The 21,640-nt window shown below is 43.5% G+C and overlaps 1 protein-coding gene across 5 annotated transcripts in view; it reads right to left on the bottom strand.

Annotated features, from left to right (window-relative positions):
- The window catches only part of KCNN2 (potassium calcium-activated channel subfamily N member 2), a 461,444-nt gene that overhangs the window by 100,740 nt on the left and 339,064 nt on the right, over positions 1-21,640 (bottom strand). For all 5 annotated transcript variants that reach the window (XM_032335384.1, XM_032335383.1, XM_032335385.1 and 2 more), the window contains one exon: positions 4,726-5,144. In XM_032335384.1, coding sequence (XP_032191275.1) covers positions 4,726-5,144 — 419 coding nt within the window. The remainder of the gene's footprint in view (positions 1-4,725; positions 5,145-21,640) is intronic.

Genomic DNA, 21,640 nt, shown 5'->3' with positions numbered 1-21,640 from the left:
ACACTGGTTAAAGATTTCCTTTTCTTTTTCTTTTCTTTTCTTTTTTTTTTTTTTTAGATTTTTTCCCCTTATTTATTTATTTGACAGACAGAGATCACAAGTAGGCAGAGAGGCAGAGAGAGAGAGAGAGGAGGAAGCAGGCTCCCTGCTGAGCAGAGAGCCCGATGCGGGGCTCGATCCCAGAACCCTGGGATCCTGACCTGAACTGAAGGCAGCGGCTTTAACCCACTGAGCCACCCAGGCGCCCCAAGATTTTATTTTCTTTTACTCATTTGTACAATTAGGAAATGTTACCTTTGGAAGAAGAAAGTTTATCAATCCATTTAGTTTGCAATGAAGAAATTAAGATAAAAAGGAGTGAGCTGGTTGGCCTGAGGCCACTCAGCCCCTCTGCTGAGCAAGTGGAATGAAATCCCAGTGTCCCAGTCCAGAGTCTGGTCTCCCTCCCTTCCCCATCAGGCCACAGTTTGTTCCTGTTATTTAACTGCGGCCTACAGATTCTCAGTCTTCATATGAAATGGGCAAGTTTCAGGCTCTAGTGTCTTTTTATGTGAACCCAAGTCTGGTCTGTCACCTCACAATGTCAGCCTGCTAAACACACACACAGACACACACACAGACACACACACACACACACACACACACACACACACACACACACACTTTGGACTGCTAGGAAGATGTGGCATCATTTGCCTGCGGTCTTCTGAATTTAGTGAAGATGGGTTCAAACAGTTGAGATGGACCGCTTTTGAAGAGAAAATGTATGGCATGTGCTCAGTTTTGAGGCCATTTGTCTCCTGGGTCCTTGGGGAGCAGACGTGTTGGGGACCACTCATACAGCTGTATGTACAGTTCAACTATGCTTCTACCCCCACTGGTACGTTGTTATATCTACTTTCCAACTAAGAGCAATTTTCATAAACTAAATGGGTTTATCAGCTAAGGGTTTCCATATTTATTCTTCAAACTTTATAGGTACATCTGCTCCAGAAAATATCATAAGCCTCTAAATACCATGACTGCTAGCAAACAAAGTCTTGCCATAATGAGTCCACGTTCCATTAAGAAGAAAACTTTAATCCTTCAAACGCCATAGTTACAAAGAAAAGGTCGAGAAAAGATTCAGAAACTTGATACTAAAAACTCATCACTCCAGAATTTCCTGTAAAATAGACTTGACTAACATGCTGACCTTGGCTCCCTCAACTCCATGAAAATGACTGTAAATAACTGTTCAAGAAACAAAGCCTACAAAGCAGAAGCCCATGAGCAGAGCAAGAATGAGTGACAAGACAATATGAAGGGAACTGATAAAGCCAATGGACAAGTGATCACAGGCTTCCCTGACTCACGGAAGGAGAATTCTAGACCAGGAATGGTAAAGAATCACGAAGAAACCATACTGGCATTGAGAACCAACCTGTGTCCCACCCCAAAACTCTGAAAATCCTTGGCACCTGTACCTCTGCAAGTGGAGATCAGAACACAGCCCGAAAGGTGAGAACACGTTCAGATACATGTAAAAGCAATTAGGTATCTAGATTCCCTTCTCCACTCTCTGTCACTTCTAGTACCTTTTGCCAACTGGCAGAAACCTGGAAGTTTGTTGTCTCAAGAGGTAAAACACAAGGTCAGCGGGCTGACGGCATCAAGCACCGTAGAGTAGGCTACCATGCTACAACTCAGAAAACAAATAAAGGTTCACAGATTCGTGGTTGAGACCTCTTCTCTTCCCTTTCAATTCCAGTACACTGTCCCCTAAGCTTGCGCCTTCAAGGTAGGACAGAAGAAACAACATCCCATGAGCCTGTCAGATCGTTTGGAGATAATAGAAAATATGTAAAGATACTAAAATTGGTCTTCTGGCACTGTCCCACTCCAAATGACCCAGTAGTGAAGCTCACAGTTGACAACTTCTAGATATGCAAAGAAAATTCCACTCAGCCCTTGAAGGTTACACTGTCAAGTAGGAACAAACTGCTGGGGTCGCCTAACTACTTAAGGAAAGCTAGAAGCCAAAACCAACAGAAAAATGAATCTTTGGGGGAAACAATACCTATACAAAGAGAAAGCATTTTCAAAAATTATCATTAACATCCCTGAATAAATAAAACAGGGCATCCAAGAACAAAAGTATGATGTTATTTTTTTCAAAGGGGCACTTGGGATCAAACATGAGATCCTGGAAATTAATGTAAATTAAAAAGAAAATAAAGTCCAATAGAAAGTACGGAAGATAAAAGGGAGGTTATCTTCCATAGAGCAAAAACAGAAATGGAAAAAAGTAAGAAAGAAAATGGGAAAATTAAAGAAGTAATAGAGGAGGACCAATATCCACACAACAAAACACAGGAACAAAAATCATTAAATAACTCAAGAAAATTTCCAAGAACTGAAGGACATTCATTCCAAGATCAAACAAGTCTATTAAATTCCTAGTTCTCTAGATTAAAAAAGATTCACACCAAGATGTATCCTGTTGCAATTGTAGAATACCAATCCTAAAAGCTTCCAGAAAAAGAAAAAAGCATCAAAAATTGAGAATAGTAACAAACTGCTGGATCCTGGATGCCAGAGGAAAATGAAGGCTTTGATATTCTGAGCAAAAGTGATTTCCAATCTAGAGTTTTATATCCAGCCCCCTTATCAAATAAGAAGGGAGAGAAGAACGAACATATCTACAAGCTCCCAAAAAATTCTCTCTCTCACCTATTATCTTTTCTTTCTTTTTTTTAATTTATTTTTTATTTTCAGCATAACAGTATTCATTATTTTTGCACCACACCCAGTGCTCCATGCAATCTGTGCCCTCTATAATACCCACCACCTGGTACCCCGACCTCCTACCCCCCCGTCAATTCAAACCCCTCAGATTGTTTTTCAGATCCACAGTCTCTCATGGTTCACCTCCCCTTCCAACTTCCCCCAACTCCCTTCTCCTCTCTAACTCCCCTTGTCCTGCATGCTATTTGTTATGCTCCACAAATAAGTGAAACCATATGATAATTGACTCTCTCTGATTGATTTAAAAGCCAGGGAGATGAAATCTGCCAAAACGAAGGATAGGTGAAAAGCAAGGAAGAAACGGGGTTCAAGAAAAAGGGTAGCCAATGTACAAAGAATCCAGAAAAAATTCCCAATGTGATGGGCAAATAGGTTAGAAGTAAAAATTGTTTTTCAAGGTGAAATTGATAGATTGCTCAATATAAATGAATCTAGCAAAAGAATATTTACACAATATGGGGAAAATAAAAAATGTACAGGGAAAGCAAAATGCTAACAAAATACTACACATAGTTCAAGCACAAATGCAGTTTACATAGTCATAAGGATGTTAATGTAGAATGATCAGTGTTGACATAATTTTGAGGGAGATGGAAATTACTCTTCTGGAGGGTGGAGTCATGAAAGGGGTATATATGTGTGAAAGAAAACTAAAATCCCAACTTTCCTAAAAAGCTAATGAAAAACCTAATGGTAGCAACATAAGCTATAGCATCCCGAAATACAAAAAACAATTACTAAAAACATTGACTAAAAGATCTTTGAGCGACTGCTGCGAAAAACCAAAATAGGGAAGGGATATTATAGGTTTGCTATTTTTGCAACAATTCTCACACAGAGAGTCTTCTTCATTAAACTGTATACATAATACCTTCAATTTTCAAAATCTAAACTAAAAAAAATCTGGTCATTACAGAGAACATCCTAAGATTTAACAGTTCTATCAATTACTAAATCATTCCTATCTATTGCCAATTTCAACCTGGATTTTCTTAACCAAGGTTGCATGAGGCTTCACCCCTCATTATGATAGAGTTCCTCCTATTTATGTAACAAATCTATTTTTGTTTGTTAAAATGGCAAGGTTAATATCACTGATGCTATTACTAATTAATTTAGACTCACTGGGAAGTTCCCAAATTCTAAGAATGTATGTCTATCTCTAAACCACCAGAGTACCTCAGAAAATAAAACAAACCCCACTTCCCCTTCTCACTAACTGTTGAGTTTGATAAAAAAACCAAATAATATACCCATGAGCTCCTTACCAGTCTCACATGAACACTGGGTTAAATGGGCAGTATAATCGACAGACCACACTGAGATATTCCCAAAAGTTCAGACAGCCTGAATCACCATGTTTCCGCTGGATTTCTGTCTCAACAATAATCTATGCTATAACCAACGAGGCACCAAAATGATTCAGTGTTATCATGAAACAGACATTTCGGATAGAAACCTCCTATAAAATTTGTAGGTCTCCAAATTTTGACACAGAGTATAAAGACAGCCCTCTCTAGAAAACTGATCCAATTGGAAAGTAAAATGCATCATCAGGGCGCCTGGGGTCAGGGGCTCAGTCGGTTCAGCATCCGACTCCTGACTTCAGCTCAGAGCATGATCTCAGGGTTGGGGGATCAGCCCCCAGTAGGGCTCCGTGCTGGGCATGCAGCCTGCTTCCTATTCTCTCTCTCTCCCTCTACTCCTCCCCACCCCCTGTGGTGCTATCCTCCCTCTCTCTCTTAAAAAAAAGGAAAAAAGTACATAATCATCAAGGCATCACTGTAAGCAAAAATGTGCAGTAAAGTTTCGTCAGACTCGTTTTAAAACACCAGAGAATCCAACATTTCCAAGCGTGAGTCACCGAGTGCCTCTGGTCTAAAATGTGTTCTTCCTCCCACTTGCAAATTATGTTCCCAGGAAAAGAAACAAACTTACCTTTCACAGGCTCGGACAGTCCAGGCGGCAATTATCCATAATGAGATACTAAACACCAAGAGTACAGTTCCTGGACAGATAGTCATTAACGTCTTCATAACAAAACGGGTATTGAAGTTTATCTTATTCAGTGCCCCGATGCTTCGAGAGGAGGCATCGGTGAACAGTTTGCTATGTAAGAGCATGACTCTGGCGATCAGATAGAGTCTTAAGAACATCGGGATAGATAAAATAATGTCCACATCGGCGGTGGTTGTGGATGGGGCATAGGAGAAGGCAAGCCGGGCTGTCCATGTGAACGTGTAATTCCCAGGTATGGGATGGATAGCACACACCAGTATTTCCAAGCAGATGAAGAAAATACGCTCATAAGTCATGGCTATTCTCCAGTCATCTGCTCCGTTGTCCACCATGAACAACTGAAAAAATAAAGTAGAAAGTCAGCTTCAGTATGGCACGAATGGTCCACAAGGGTTAGTGCAGAGTCGAAAGATACATTAACACGTGACTTGGAGCGATCGTGGTGAGCTAAGGGGTGTAATGCTTAAATGCTAGCCAGGTACGCTATTTTGAGGAAACGGTCTTGGCGCAAAAGGAGAACTTCACTTTGCAGACATTGAAAATGGGAAATGTTCTCCCTGGGTGCTGGAATTATTCTGGGGCCAATGCTCCTGGAGAATGGGGTAAGTTACATCATTTTATGAGAAGGGGCTTGGGATGATTGGGTAATGCCCCCACCCCCCATCCCCGCACATTTCGAGAGCCACAGTGAGCCTTAGGAACAATCTGTTCTCCACAACAAGCATCTGAACCTAAAACCCTTCCCCCATTCTAACCACGTTCTCAGTGGAATCCATTTGCTCGTACCTCTGAGGTCAGTTACAGCCTATAATGCAGCTGTAGCCGAGCCTTCTTACAGGAAATCTCATTGGCTTCAGGGAGAAAAATCAGAAGGGGCCACACACAAAGGTGGCAGAAACATTTCCTCCAGCTTCTCCACCTACAACTCTACCTTCCTCTTTTCTTCTATCCTTCCTCAGCCTTTCCTTTAAGTATGAGTTTGTTTTCTTTACTAAAGATTCTTGTTTCAAAATGTCTGTCATTGCTCACACTGCAATGAAAAAAAGAGAAAGAAAAAGAAAACCAAAGAAAAAGGAGATAGATGTGTAGATGAATAGATAGATAGGCAGGCAGGAAATAAAAGGAACAGAAAAAGAAAGTTTCCTGTCTTCCCTTGGTTTCTCAGTAAACAAGTCCACCAGGCTCTGGGAGTCTGTCAACAACCAGAGGTATCTGGAAATGTTCGGTGACATTTCTGACTATAACAGGGACTTGTGGGGGCTTCCTGGCATTTAGAGCTAGGAAACCAGGGGTGCCAACCATGCTGCAGTTCTGGGAGTCTGCCAAAACGCCCGTGGTGCTCCCCCATGAGGAAAGATGACATATTCCTTGTCTTCTGGTAAGGAGCCACCTTAAGCAGAAAGCGTGCGAGGGGAGCCACCCAAACGAGAACAATGCCTTCTCAGGTAAGTGAATCTTGCACAGGAGGTGGACAGAACAGGTCTGCTCCCTGGTTGGAGCCCATGGACTCTGCTTCTCTCGAGACTCAGGCGAGGGATCTTCCCCCCTTGTCTACAAATGGCCATTCCCGGTTAATTATTCCACGGGGCACAGCTATTTTCCAGGCTGCTATAAAATGTACCACTTCTTTCCAGTACCTCCAGTAGCTGGAGAGCCAGCAGAGTCTCCCCAAAACGTAGCAAATTTTAACAGCTGATGTTCAGTTTGGCAATGTAATGGCTCGAGGTGTGCCTCTGTCATGAGTTTTCGTCTAGGGACCATAAGGTGTTGGACAAACGCTAATTGACAAGAATGATGTTTTCCCAGTTTCTGGTAAAGAAACAGATCGCAAACACAGAGGAGGCCAAGTGGGCTAGAGAATATTCTGGTTCGGTCTCACCACTTCCAATATGGCGTTGGCATCATGGATTGCTCTAATATATACAGAGAGACTGTCCTGATACAATGTTACGAGCCTGCTTGACTTTGTATCAGCGGGTGTTTACTGGGTACAACAAAACTCCAAAGGCATGTGATCCCGCAATCTCTTAAGATGTTTACATCCAAAAGAATGCTCCCTCAAAAAAGTGACTCTGAGAGGCTATATACATTCCAAAGATGTTGTCACTGCTCTCTTTAGAAACTGCTGTCAGGGCCTGGCACAAACCATGTAAGAAAAACAGTTCTGTTATTTAAATCCACATTTCCATTTCTACTGAAAATGGTATTACCCGGCTTGATTGTCTACTTTCTTCACCAAACTTGGCTCTGGATGACTTGGCAAACACTCAAATCCACCCCCCAAAACTCCACCCCAAGACTCCAGAGAGCCATACACGGAGCCAGAGAATCAGAGTGTAATTCCAAGACTTTCCACACACCGTTCCGGGCAGCAGGGGCAGAAATGCCACGGAAGTACCTTCCCAGGGAACTGGGGAAGAAATGTCAGGTTAGACAGAGAATTCAGAGATTGCTCCCCAAAAGCCTCCTGTCTTTCCAGGACTAGCCCCCTCCCTCCGTCACTCACAGCGCACCTGCTCCTCTGACCGTCTGTGCTGCTCACGCCCATCACTTCACCTGTGACCTCACCAGCATTCTAAGCAGCCTGCCCCATTTGACCTACAGGTGGGCCTGCCCAGGATCCCTCCAAGCCAGGACCCGATGTCCAGGCTGCTGCAGGTGGACAGGCGGAGACGGGTTGGGAGTGTGTTGGCCTTAGTGCTCAGCGGAAGCCTCCACACCCCAAGGGACCTTCCCCCCATCCTCCCTAGTGCCTGCTCTGGACAATCACCTTTCCCCTTGCCACCTTTTGGTATCCCTCTCTCCTAATGTGCTGTCCCCCCAAGACTAGAAATGCCCTCCCTGTTGTACCCTTTGGCCCCAAACTTAACGCATCTCACCCTTTTCTGCTTATTTCCCTTTTCTTGTGCCCAACCCATCTAAAGACATGCTATACCCCAAACCAGTTCTTCCTCACTGAGAACCAGGGTTTCTGGGCTTCCTCTTTCCACAGAGTACACAGCAAGGGCACATCCCAACTGTTCATTATAAGCAAAGGAAAGCAAACAAATGAGAACATCCCCCTACCCCCCACCGTGGCTCTGCCCTGCGGATAATAATTCATTTATTTTCCCAGTTTGCTTTCATTCCCCCAATGCTCCACCCATGTGGCTCTTGCCCTCATCTGCCCACCACCTCTACTCTTATTAAAGTCGCTGAAGACGCCTCAGTTAGGAAATCCAGCCCTGCCCTCTGACTTTTTACCTGATCTCTCTGACATTAATCACTCCTTCCCTCCAAAGGGAAAAAAAAAAAAAGTCTCTTCTCTAAGCATGTGTGACATATATATATATATATATATATATATATATATATATATTTTAATCTGCCACCACTACAAAGAATCCAGCTCTTTCCTTTAAAAATCCACTTTCCTCCTCCCCATCTAAGTGCCGCTACTCTCCTGAGGTCCATCTCTGACTCTTGCCCGTCTCTGTACTTTCTAGGGAGATCTCCTGCCTGCCTTCCATCTCCATGACCAGAGCCTTCCACGGAAAGCTATATCCATCCTCTAACGACCTTTGTAAATGTGAATGACATCAGCCCGTGGCTTTCAGGATTAAAACCATTCAAAGACCCCCATTCTGCCATCTGGCTGTGCCTGTCTCTTGAACCTCAGTGCCTGTTCCCTCTGGTGGCAGGGATTCCAGAACATGCTACCACCATGGCTCTCCTATGTGTCTGTGGCCCCTGGACTCTGTCCCCTGGCCTGGAAAGTCTTCCCACCTAGCAAATTCTTCTTCCTTCAAGACCCAACTCCACAGTCACCTCTTTTCAGGATGTTGTCCATGCTCAAACCGAATCTGCCAACTCGTTCTCCTTTGTTTTGTGACTCCTGTGTCTCTTAATGATGTTTCCTGATACCACGAAGGACGGTGAGGATTTCTTTGGAAGATTATCACCCCTACTCATCAGTGAGGCTCCTTGAGGACAGGAACCGTGCTTGTTAAGTGAACTGCCTTGTTACTTCTCATTTAATACTGACTGTCCTAATCACTGCACAGGCATAAGGTTAATTAAATATGCTCACGGAAGAGGAGAACACTGAAGCATAATGTGAATGAACTAAATCTACGTCATTGCTCAAATGTGTGCAGAACACGTCCTACTAAATGCTAAGTCATGACAGCAACATAATTCTGCAATTCCGCAGGAAGTCAGAGAACATTCTTCTTCAGGAACTTGCCCAGAAAAATCTGCTGTCGCAACATTGCTTTTTTGCCACAAGGGGCTTCATCGACACCTCAGATGAGTTTATTTTGGTTTCATGCTTATCACGGTACATCTTTTGGAGTGAAAACCATTTCCTTGTCCTCTCTGCATAGTTCCCAGCCCTAACTGCTGCTTATTTCTTTTGCTGATCCTTTTGTTCGCTCAACAGCCAGTGGATGGGAGACTCGGCATTGCACCGGGGACTGCGCTCCATATAGGGCTTCTAGTAGGACTCACAGCAGAGCGAGCGGCGGCTTTGCGGAGCTGACTTCCACTGGGAAAGAAAGGCAAAGTCAAGAAAGCAGACTCGGAGCCATTTGAGAAAGGAATTCTGCCGGTGGACACTGCTCTGAAGAAAACACACAGGAGATGAAAGACGGAAAAACATCCTGACGGTGACGGCAGATGTGGGCCTCAGGGAAGACGTGCGGCGAAGAAGTACCATTTCAGGAGATGGTACCTGGATGAGGGGGAGAGCCAGTCATATAAACAGCTAGGAGAAGAACATTCTAGACTGGGAAAAGAGCATGTGGAAGGGCCGTGGGCTTTCCCCAGCTGAGCGTGCTTAAGGAAACAAAAGGACACCGGGGTGTTGGACACTCAGTGATCCCCAGGCAGAGTAGAAGGAGAGGAATTTGAAGAAGAGACAGATCGGGATCAGACATGCAGGATGCTGTTGGCCATGGAACCGAGGCTGGATTTCACTCCAGGCGCAGCGGGCACCGGCTTAAGGGTAGGCAGAAGGGTGGCAGGAGCTGGTTTATAGCTTTAAGGGTTCATCCTCACTGTAAGGGAAACCAGAGGACACAGGGAGGATACAAGGGAGGACATTCTATCGCGGCTGATTGGTTGTACTTAGTATCCCCATGACCTGGACCGGGAGGTGGGGGTTGCCATAGAAATGGAGACAGTGGGCGTGCTAGAGACAGAGTTTGCAGATCTTGCTAGAACTTGGTGATGGGCTGAATGTGGGAGTGATAAAAGAAAGAAAAGAATCCTAGGTGGCTGAGCTTCTACCCTGAAAAACACAGTGGAGGGCCATGCCATTTCCTGAGGACAGTGGGCTGGTGGGGGGGGGGCGGGGGAGAAGGGACGAAAAGAAAGAGTGTGTGCTGGCCTCCATCATCGGAGTGCAGAGCCCAAGTAGGCAGCAGTTTATGCAAGTCACTGAGAGAAGTCAGGACGACGGGAATGAACGTGGAAGGTAGCACTCGTTAGGTGCTGTTCTCAGATGAGGTAGAAATAAAAAGATGGCACACGTGGCATGAGGAACCCCCAAAGCAGAGGGCAGCTGGAAGGTCAAGCCCAGCTTGAAACACAGGAACACAGGAAAGTGTGCTGGGGTCAAGGTTGAGGGCTGCCAATCAAAACTACAAAATAGTATTTCTATAGAGAAAACGAAACCGTCCAAAACATCACAGTCATTCAATCACTGATTCCATGTTGGGGATTAAAATTCACCAGCAAAAATGTTCCCATTATATTCCATAGGATCCATATATATGATCGGGTGTTTTGTTTTGTTTTGTTTTCAAAGATTTTATTTATTTATTTGAAAGAGAGAGAGAGAGAAAGCACGAGCAGGGGGTAGGGGGGAGAGGGAGAAGCAGACTCCCCGCTGAGAAGGGAGCCAGATGCGAGGCTTGATCCCAGGACTCTGGGATCATGACCTATACGATCAGTTTTAAGCTCACTTGCGGGGGAGTCAGAGGAAGCACAATGACAGATACTAAAACATCTTTATATTCATTTTTCAGGTGGATGTTAATAAGAAAGGTTTCCGAGAGTGAGCATGACAGTTCTACGTGCTTGCCTTCAGAGCTGTGCTCAGCGGTCTTCGCCAGAGGTCTAGAGGAGCCTTCAGGCATAAGACAGAATGTGTCCCCAGAAAATACTCCACCATAAGCTTCAGCGTCTCAATGCCACTGCTCTGATATCCAAAACACACTATACTGGAAGCCTAGTCTCCAAGATGAATTGCCAGGGCAGGTCATTAGCAGGAAGAGGGTCTGGAACTCCGTGGGAGAGGCCTGCCCCATGAGCCCGTCACCTGCTGGTGTGAGGACCTCTGCTTAGCCAGCTCTCCAGAAGAAGGAGCTCAGATGCAGCTGCCCCAGCTGCCTTCTCAGTGTGCATTTCCCCCTCAGGGGGGTTACTGTCTGGTCCGAGACTGTATCTGGCATACCCCACATTTCCTTTCTTGTAAAGAACCCAGGGAAGTGCTCAGTACAAAAGTAACACTTAAAAAACAGATCCTGAATAAAGTAATTACAGCTGTGGATTTGTTAAGAAAGCCAATATAGGGGAAATGGCCAGGAAAACTTGCAAAAGGAAGGATAATGAGGCAGATGTAGCTCTGATTATTAAATAATATAGTAATAATTAAAACCATGTGATACTGGCATATAAAATGACTGAGAGGCCAGAGGAAGAGAATTGTCTAAAATTGATGCAATACACTGAGCTATTCGCAGTACCATAAAGGCAGAGGATTAAATCGGGGGTGGGGGGGCATAGAGTTTATGGAAAACTGGTTTGGGAACAACCACATAGCCATCTGGAAAGATATAAAGTTGAACCAGTGCCTTATACCGAATATATCAAGAAAAACTGCAGGGCCACCTGGATGGCTCAGTCAGTTAAACGTCTGCCTTCAGCTCAGGTCATGATCCCATGGTCCTAGGATTGAGTCCCGCATCAGGCTCCTTGCTCAGTGGGGAGCCTGCTTCTCCCTCATTTCTGCCCCTCCCCCTGCTTATACTCTTTTCTCTCTCTTTCTGACAAATAAATAAATAAAATCTTAAAAAAGGAAAACTCCAAGTGGATGAAAGATTCAAATATTAGGAAGATTTAGAAAATGAAACCACTGACGAAATCACTTAAGAACTATTCTGTAAGCTCACCAAAAACAAAACAAAACAAAACAAAAAAAACCTGACAAAAACCCCAGAGCCTTAAAACATGGAGACGCTTAACTGCATCAAACTTCTGTTTTCTGCACCTGATCAAAGAGAGTAAAAAGACCAACACCATGTGGGGAAAAATGCTCACAAGGGTTCAGACAAAGGACTCATTTCCCTGGTATGTGTAAGTTTCTACAAGTCCTTAAGAGACAAGCAATCCACCAGGAAAAAAAAAGAAAAGAAAAGATAAAAGCCATAAACAACAGGTCGTGGAAAAGGAACTAAAAATGTCTTAAACTTTTTTTTTTTTTTTTAAGATGCTCAACCTTAATTCTAGGAAGAAAATGAGATGCCACTTTTTGACCTGTCATGTTGCAAAAAGATGAAAAGATGGACCAGCTTTGTCACCCAGTATGCTAATCCAGGTGTGTGAACGCCGATATGCTCATACATTGTAGGTGGACATGTGCACTGCTATGATCCCTGAGGGAACCAGGTTACCAGGTCAGAAATGTACATACTCTTTAGGGGCGCCTGGGTGGCTCAGTGGGTTAAGGCCTCTGCCTTCAGCTGAGGTCATGATCCCAGGGTCCTGGGATTGAGCCCTATATCAGGCTCTCTCCTCTATAGGGACCCTGCTTCCTCCTCTCTCTCTCTCTCTCTGCCTGCCTCTATGCCTACTTGTGATCTCTGTCAAATAAATAAATAAATAAATAAAATCTTTAAAAAAAAAAAAGAAATGTACATACTCTTTGACCTACTAATTCTACTTCAAGTGAAGCTTGTCCAATTGTTATATTTGCATGTGTGATTGTGAGCATATAGGATTTGTTACAACTTCGCTTCCTGTATCTTAATGAAACACTAGATACAATCTATCCACTAATAAGAGAAGGAGTTCCACCCATTTCCAACCAAATGGAAGAGTATGACATTAAAACACGATGAGGAAAACTGTTACGTACTATTAAAGAAAGTGATCTAGGAAGTAACCCAGTTTCACATCTGACATGACGCTATGCTAGAACTTGCATAGTACTGCGGGGGGTGGGGGGGGCATATATTTCTACGTGCATAAAACACTTCTGAAAGAATATTCTAGAAAGGATAAGTGTGGCTCAAGGCAATTGAGCTGAGTTGCTGGGGATCCGAAATGGAAGGGAGACCTGTAATTCCACAATCTTGAATACTTTTCTATTTCAGAGCCTTGTGAATAAATAAACATAAGTTAATTAATAAAAATAAGGGATCATGAATGGTACATGAGATGAAGGAACAGTGGCAACGAATCAGGTCATGAGACATTCGCAAGCACCCTGATCAACAGTCTCCACGTGGAAAACTGCATGACTAGAAAGTCCTAGCTGACAGTCACAACCTACAGAACCGAACACACCAAATCCAACTTATATCTAAAATATCCTGCTTGCTAAGTAGAACCTTGAACCGTGACATTACGTAACTGTTTCCAGCAGCATGAACAAAAATAAATAAGCTTTCTTGGTTAACCTTTAAACCAAATACTCAATAAAACCAAGCTCTTTTTTCCCTGTTCAGTTATTAAGTGCTTCTATTTGTCAGATTCTGTGGCTACAAAGATTCAAAAGCCTCTCGGTGTTGGATGAGGAAGAGAAATACAAGTGAATGTTTAGAGTGCCTGCGGAAACAGTCTCAGCGGACAAGGGGTTGGGGGAGGAGGCTACCTGATGGAAACAGACATGGACGTCGTGCCTGCCCGTCCCTTCCTCCCTTGTCGCCTGGATCCTTCATAAAACTCGGGACTGTGACCTTCCAAGTTCAGTTCTAGGATACCTGCCAGATAATGGTCCCAAAGTAATTGCAGGGAACTGTGTTCATTCAAAAAAGAGGCCCCTTCCGGAGAAACCAGCTTTTGTAAACTGTGAGCGAAGAAGCGAATTATGAGGTTCCTCATCAAACTGTGGCCAAGACTCACTCAGTGCAGAGATGAGACCACAACTGCCCATCCCAAACTAGGTCAAAGGACAAACAGGGGAAGAGAGACGTCTTTTCAATGGCCTCGCTGAAATGTCCTACCAGACCCTCCACCCAGAACTGGAGAGGAGGCGGAAACAGGAAAGCTCTGTTCAGAATTCATGTTCGAGGTCCAGTCCTGAGCAAAACCAGGAAGAAACACACAGCACACTGTGTCTGTCATTCCCTTGCCCCAAGCCCGCTGCTTTTCCTGGCTCTTGGAGTCTTCTGTGCACACATGCTGTCCGGAGAGATTTCTGTCTCTAAGGAGGAGGACTTCAGAGCCAACGCAGTAAATTCATATTCACCGAAAGGCCTCCTCCCTGTGTGAAGAGTGTAGATGAACAAACTTGCCTGGAATGCGGAAAGTCAAAGGCTTGGGGCCCGGATAGTCTAAATTGTTACATAACCTTGGGACGGCATTGAAACTTCACGGACCTAGTTTCCACCATCTATCACATGGAGACACTGTTCTTTGCTGTCTCTGAAACTACTTGTGATGAAGACACCTTGTATGTTGGGGACAACCTGTCAACAGGCCAACCCAGTGCCATTCCTGTCCCTCTCCTCCCTTGCCTGTCTCCAAGACAGAGATACCCACGTTCCCAGACTCCTCTGTAGTCACATGATGCAGCTCTGACTGGAAGTCAGAAGCAAGAGGTTGCTGGAGGACTAAATGGGTAGGCTTTGCTTTCTGGATAGAATTAAGCTCTGGTTCCCAATGCCTTCTTCCTTCCCTTCCTCTAGACCCAGAGAAGAGGGGATGTCCTGGGTCTGCAGCAGATGTCTTGCGACCATAAGGAAAAGGCCAAAGGCATCACAGTAACAGCAGCCCCGACAACTTAAGCCACGGAGGCAGCCTAGTTGTGTCAGCTGCTGTTAGCTGGGGGTCTTCTCCCATTTGAGCAGCCAAAAGTAGGCCTACATTTAACTTAATACACATTAAGGGGGCATGTGAGGGTCCATGAGAGATAAAAGATACTCACTCACTGAAACACTTCATGGGGAGAGCAGCTAAACAATTCAGAAGGGTTGGTTCTCAAGATGAGGCAAGAGCCACTCTGCTGACCTGAATAAAAGCGACCCCATGATTAAGTAATAGTATTCCACGAGCCTTCAAGGGGTGCCAGGTGGATGGGGGGGGGAGTACCTGAGTTAAATGTTAACTTGTGATATAAAAATGGGAAAATGTATCATGGCAGATGAGGAAGGGAATCTGGTAAGGAAGGACGGTAAAGCAAAGCCAGTGTTGAAAGGAGTTCTAGAAACTTCCACTGTACCTATTTTGGAAAGAATTCTTATCATTTGTTCAAATTAAGAGTTTCTGAAGTCCTTCTCTTCTGACTTACACAAGAGCTGTGCTACAGACCAAAATCCCAGAACTGTCTGCTGAGGTGCAGTCATAGCTAAGTTTATCATATTATCTATGCCCAGCTGCTCTTAACACTTATTTAAAATCTTAACTCCCCCCTGCCCACTTTCATGTGGCTTCTCTCAACTGTGTCTAAACCCATACAGCCCCACTTGGGCATTTTACACATGTTAAGCGACTACAAGGGAGTGTTTTCTCATATGGTTTGGGAGTTGATTCTAGAAATCACTTCTGAACTTCTCCAGAAAGCAAGCATGTTTTCTCCTCTTGAGTTCTCCCAACAGTGAGGTCAGAGAAGACACTAGGATGAATGGCTGTGGGGCCCCTGGTCTAGGGTCCATGTTCTGAAGATCTAAGTTCCTTGTGAGTTTCCACCTCTGACCAGCTCTGTGATCTCAAGACGGTGACTTAAACTTTCTAAGCCTCCATTTTAACATTCAAGGAGGGCTTAACAAGACCATCTCTCTCATGGAGTGGGACAGCGCTCCACTAAAGTTAGTTTCCTTCATAATGATTAATTTTGGTACTGGGTCCACAGCTGGCCTCCAAGGAATAAATGTACTCTTAATGAACTAAAGATGGAGTAAGAAGAAATGGACAGACAGACTGACTGTAGCTACTGGAAGGGATAAACATCCAGATAGGAGGAAATGAGAAACTGGAATAAAATTCCTCCATAGTCACTTTTTAATGAATTTTTCATCAATAAACCTTGGGTTAACCATCTACACATTTTGAGAGGGATCCTCAGATCACTTGGGGGGCTGGTAGGGGATAATTCCTAAGCAAAGTAAAACAAACATAGCAAGTCCTAAAGCCATGAAATAACTTAATATGGACCAACTCCACTGAATTGAAAAATTTAATCTGAAATGGTAAAAACCGCATATTTTCACTTGAAGCATTATAGTAATTATTGCTACATGGCTGAAATGTGTTATCATCTCCTTAGTTATTTTAAGCACTTAAAAAGCTAGCTAAAAGCCCACTGCATTTATTATCTCATTTGCCCTTATAACAGTCCAATTAAAGGACAATTGAAAGAACTTGGTCATGGTCACATCACAAATTACCAGGAAAACAAAAAAAACACACAACCAAAAACCTGCAGCTCAAGTTCACGTCTTCCAGCATTCACATCCTTGGATGGGGGCATTGGGCTGAACTGAAAGGTTGGATGCAAATCCAATATTTAAAAAGCAAATAAACACTTCCCCACTAATTTACATTATGATTTCTAAAATGTCACATCTTCACTCCCTGGTGATCCTGGGTGACAGTCGCCGCTCAGACTTCCCACTTCTCCGGCAGAAACAAACACTTGAATAAACCCACATGTTCCACTCAATGCCCTGTGGTCACAGAAATGGACTGTTCCCGAGTTCAGGCTTTCTCCAACTTGGATACATTTCACCCTGGATGCTTTCTTCTAACTTCAGTTGCACAGACCCTCCAACTGTACACGGTACTTGAGATGAAATCTGAGAGCTGTTTTAAAGTGAGTTTAACTCGCCATATTGTTTCTAGGGCCAGGTATTGCCCTGACCTGTTAACATGTCTTTGTTCACTTAAAACACAAAACCCCTCAAGGAAGTAGCTACCGCGATCATCATCTCCATTTTAGGGATGAAGAAATGGAGGCTTAGGGGTTAGAAGATGAGCCAGGGTTGTATGGTAGGAAATTATGGGGCTGGAATATGAACCCAAAGCAAGCCAGCTTCAGAACGTGCGTCTAGAAAGTGGACTGTTTCATGTCCCTTAGCCAGTCAAAAAATAATTTTAGAAGGTTCCTATGTGGCTCAGTTGGCTAAATCTCTGACTCTTGGTTTTCAGCTCAGGTCATGATCTCAAGGTCATGGGATTGAGCCCCACATACTTCTCTGTGCAGTCTGCTGTCAGGGAGTTTGCTTGAGATTCTCTCTCTCTGTCCCTCCTCCTATTCATATGTGTGTGTGTGTGTGTGTGTGTGTGTGTGTGTGTGTGCGCGCGCACCTGCACATGTGCTCTCTCTCTGAAAATAAATAAGTAAATCTTTTTAAAAAATAAAACAGTTTTAGGAAGAACACCAGACAACACAGCAACAGCATCAGATAAACCCATATGTTATTAACAAGTCTGATTATGTAGGGCCCTAGCATGCAGCCAAGGAGAAACAATATATCAATGGGGAAGGAAACAGCAGATTGAAGAAAGAGAATTATTACATTTAGTATATCATATGTAGCTGGAAGCAGCAACTGAAAGGAAAGGCACACAACAGAGTAAAGAGCAGATACAAGGTCTCAAAGACCAAACAACTGGGACACTTGGGTGGCTCAGTTGGTCAAGCAACAGCTTTTGGCTCAGGCTATGATCCTTGGGGAAGGGATCCTGCTTCTCCCTCTGACCCTCCCACCTCTCATGCTCTCTCTCTCTCTCAAATAAATAAATAAAATCTTAAAAAAAAAAAAAAAGATCAAACAGTCTCGTACACCTCAATCACCGAAAGGACATCACTGCATTATAATACAATCCAGTATCTCCTGTTCCAAAAAGTGATGCTGACTTTAACAGAGCCTCTGTGAGATTTAATAGGTCCTCTTCTCGAAGGCAAGAGTACATAAAATCATTACACCTATGTCTATATTTGAGAAATGTTTCTACCTTGACTGCTAAAATAAAAATTGATGTGAAATAATTGATTAAAATCTCCTTCAAAGTTCTAAAAAGAAATGAGTCAGCCTAGAAGTCTTATACATAGGGAAGCTACATTTCAGGGAGAAGAAAAAGGTGAAAGGCATTTTCAGACAGAAAACTGAAGAGCAAAAGTAGCTGCTCCAGGATGTCCTACGAAGGAAGATGGGACCCAGAAGGAAAGAGCTTGAGGAGCCAAGAAACAGGTCAGCATGCTCGTAAGGGGGAATAAAAACTCACTGTAAATAAATACTGTCATTAACATAATCAGAATAACTAATTGAAACGAGGCTGTACAAGCAAGATATAAATAAAATCTTGGCCATCCATAATGTCGATGGAGAGAGGAAGGGGGATTCACAATGAAGGTTTCTAAGGGTCGTTACAGCACGTGGGAAGAAGAGGAATTCTCACTAACTTCAGAATCACTAAATATACACATTTGCTAAAAATGATAGAGTAACCACCAAAAGAGTAGAAACAAATTGTGTAACATCTAAGCTGTTAGAGGGGAAAAAAAAAAAAAGAATTTTAAAAAATCCTCACATCACCCAACATAAAGAAAAGAGAAAGACAGAAGCAGTGGGGAAACATTTTGAAGTCAAAATAAATGTCAGAAATAAGCATCAAAATAACTGTGGCTATAATAGCCTATACATCCCAAGTATAATGCTGAGTGGGGAAAAAAACAAGTTGTAATGTAACAGGTACGACATAGCACTGACTCGAAATGCACAGAATTACACATATTGTAGGTGGGTTAGAAAGACATTAACATTTAGTGGACACAGGAAACCACGGGCTGGAAGGCTACACACGCCATTGTGAATGGCAGGTGCCTCTACGGGCAGGGGGAGAAAAATGTGACTTGGAAGAAAACGAAGAACAGTTCATCTTTGGCTGTGATGTTCTTTTTCACCTACGAGAAATAAGATCTGGAGGGAAAATGAAACAAAAAAGCCTACAGCTGACAGGCAAAGAGAGAGGGAGCCTCTGGGAAGGAACACTTCTGAAATGTCAGGGAAGCTCATCTGAGTCTCCCTCCCAGCGTGGGGGCTCTGGGTCCTTTCTTCTTTCCTTTCTTGGGGATGACAAAAGGCTCCGATGGAGCTGAAACCAGGGAAGATGATGTGAAGGAGGAAACTCTCCAGAATGATTCTTCGAGCTCAAGGGCACAGAGAGCCTTGGCAACTGGGAAAACTTCCCAGAAGCCCAGGATACAAGAGCCCAAAGTCTATATACAAATCATTGGGAACAATATTTTTTGTGCCTTTTATTTTGCAATTTTTCAGGGCGCCTGGGTGACTTAGTTGGTGAGGGGTCTGCCTTCGGCTCAGGTCATGATCCTGGGGTCCTGAGATCCAGTCCCCATGTCCCGTTCCCTGTTCCCTGCTCAGCGGGGAGCTTGTTTCTCCCTCTCCCTCTGCCCTGCCCCCTTGCTTGTGTGCAAGCTCTCTCTCTCCCCCTCCCCCTGCTCTCTCAAATAAATAAATAAAATCTTTAAAAAAGAGAGAGAGAGAATTTTCCCAGCTAAGCCCTCAAAGTTCGTTCCAGTGGGGCGTTATGAAACACGTTAAACCCAGCCTCATGACAGCCAAGGTTAAGCAAAGTGTACTATGCTGTCGCTTAGTGCTTAATTCCCCAAACTTCCTTTTTTTTATTTAATTATTGTGTTATGTTAGTCACCATACCAAACTTCCTTTTTTAAAACATTCTACTTTACTCTTCTGTAGCTGTCACACAGTGCTATATTAATAGTTACTTTCCCGATTTCAAAAACAACAGGACAAAATAAACATGAAGTGGCAAGTCTGTTACAACTAGCCATGCCTGTAATTTAACTGTAATTAAGTCCAACTCATGATTCCCAGCTCGGAACACCTACACAGTCAGACCCATCAGTCAGGGCTGGTAGTGGTGATTTTTAAGAAAGCTTATCAATTTGTATTCTTTGAATTTAAATCAGTCAAATAGTCCTTCCTACTGTTTCATTAAAGAAGAAATGATCAGGGAACAGTGAAGTTTGGTTTCCTCCGGCATGCATGGGAGGTCGACTTATCTCCCTTAACATGATTGGAAGTGACACACATCCCGTCATGATTTTATTCATCTGGCCTGACGTAAAACTACCCCATCCTAAAGGTAGGATGTAGAAAGGAAGCCAGGTAGAAAATAAAACTCCATATATTCCTTCTCAAGGAAGCTTCTCCATCAAAAAGAAGAATCACCAAATTTGCTGATAAATCAGTGGTGGTAAATAGCAGAATTGGGGTGCCTGGGTGGCTCAGTCGGTTAAGCATCTGCCTTCAGCTCAGATCATGATCCCAACGGTCCTGGGATTGAGCCCTGAGTCGGGCTCCCTGCTCAGTGGAAAGTCTGCTTCTCCCTCTGCTTCTGCCCCCCTACTCATTCTTTCTGTAATAAATAAATAAAATCTTTAAAAAGAAAAAGGACAAATTTTTTTGAAAAAGGAATGAAAAGAAATCTCACTCAATCTTTCAGATGGTGGGAATTTTAAAGATCCCTCTTTCTTTTGAACACCTTGAATTCAAAATTAAGGCTATAGTCAAAATGTGATGCTGAGGATACGTGGCTGTTAAACTGGCAGAAAATAGATAAAAATCCAAGGAAAAATAAAGAAAACCAGCTTATTGTACATTCCCGCATTCTAAAATTTGGAGCGGCAACAGAAAGACTGCTTAGCCAGTCATAAATATGATTTCAGATTTTACAAGACAAACATTTTGAGCCTGTACCACCTGTCAGACCATAGCAGAGACACAAAAATCAATGAACTTGTCTATGACATCCAGGAGCTCACAACACAGGAGAACAAATATCTATAAACCCACCATTTAAGTTCTGCTGAAAAGATTCCACCAACCTCAAGCAACTGTGCTCCTGGGCCAGTCACTTCTGCCTACTTCACTTTTCTACGCCACGAAGTTATCCTATGATTACAAGATAATCCAAGTATGGCCCTTAGCACAGTCCTGGGCACACAGAAAGGGCTTAACGACTATTACGTGGGGCATCCTCACCGTGATTTATAATGGTAGGATCAGTCCTGGTATATTACAAGATGCTAACAAAGGAGAAGAACAACTAGGTCAGGAAAAGCTTGCCAGAGAGGGAAACCTGAACTGGGTCCAGAGGCAGATGGATGAAAGTAGTATATTCCAGAAAAAGGTACGGCATAAACAGAGGCACAGAAAACTGAGAAAATGGCCAGACTCTCCCAGTAGTTAGGGTGGTTCCAATGAGGGGTGTGTGTGTGTGTGTGTGTGTGTGTGTGTGTGTGTGTGTACAGGCTAGGAGGAGTTGCCCTTAAAAATAATGAGGCTGAAGGGGAAAAAGATCAGATCACAAAGAACCTTCCAGGTCCCAAGAAGCCACTTGGCTCTTCTTCCCTAGGACTCACTATATGCACTGAAGGGGATCCTCCTGATGGGCATCAGTTACATAAATCAAGATAAATACATATTTGTAAGTCTCAAATATGAAACGGTATGTGAAAAAAAATCAAGGTAAGCCTCTGATGTCTGTTTCATGTTGTAAAGGAGAAAGGGAGAGAGAAAGAGAAAGGGGAGGGCAGAAAGGAAAGGAAAGGGAAACATAAGGGGAAGAAGGAAAGGAAGGACAA

Source organism: Mustela erminea, chromosome 3 (assembly GCF_009829155.1).
Source record: "Mustela erminea isolate mMusErm1 chromosome 3, mMusErm1.Pri, whole genome shotgun sequence".
Lineage (NCBI taxonomy): Eukaryota > Metazoa > Chordata > Mammalia > Carnivora > Mustelidae > Mustela > Mustela erminea.
This window is presented reverse-complemented; position numbering and strand designations above follow the sequence as displayed.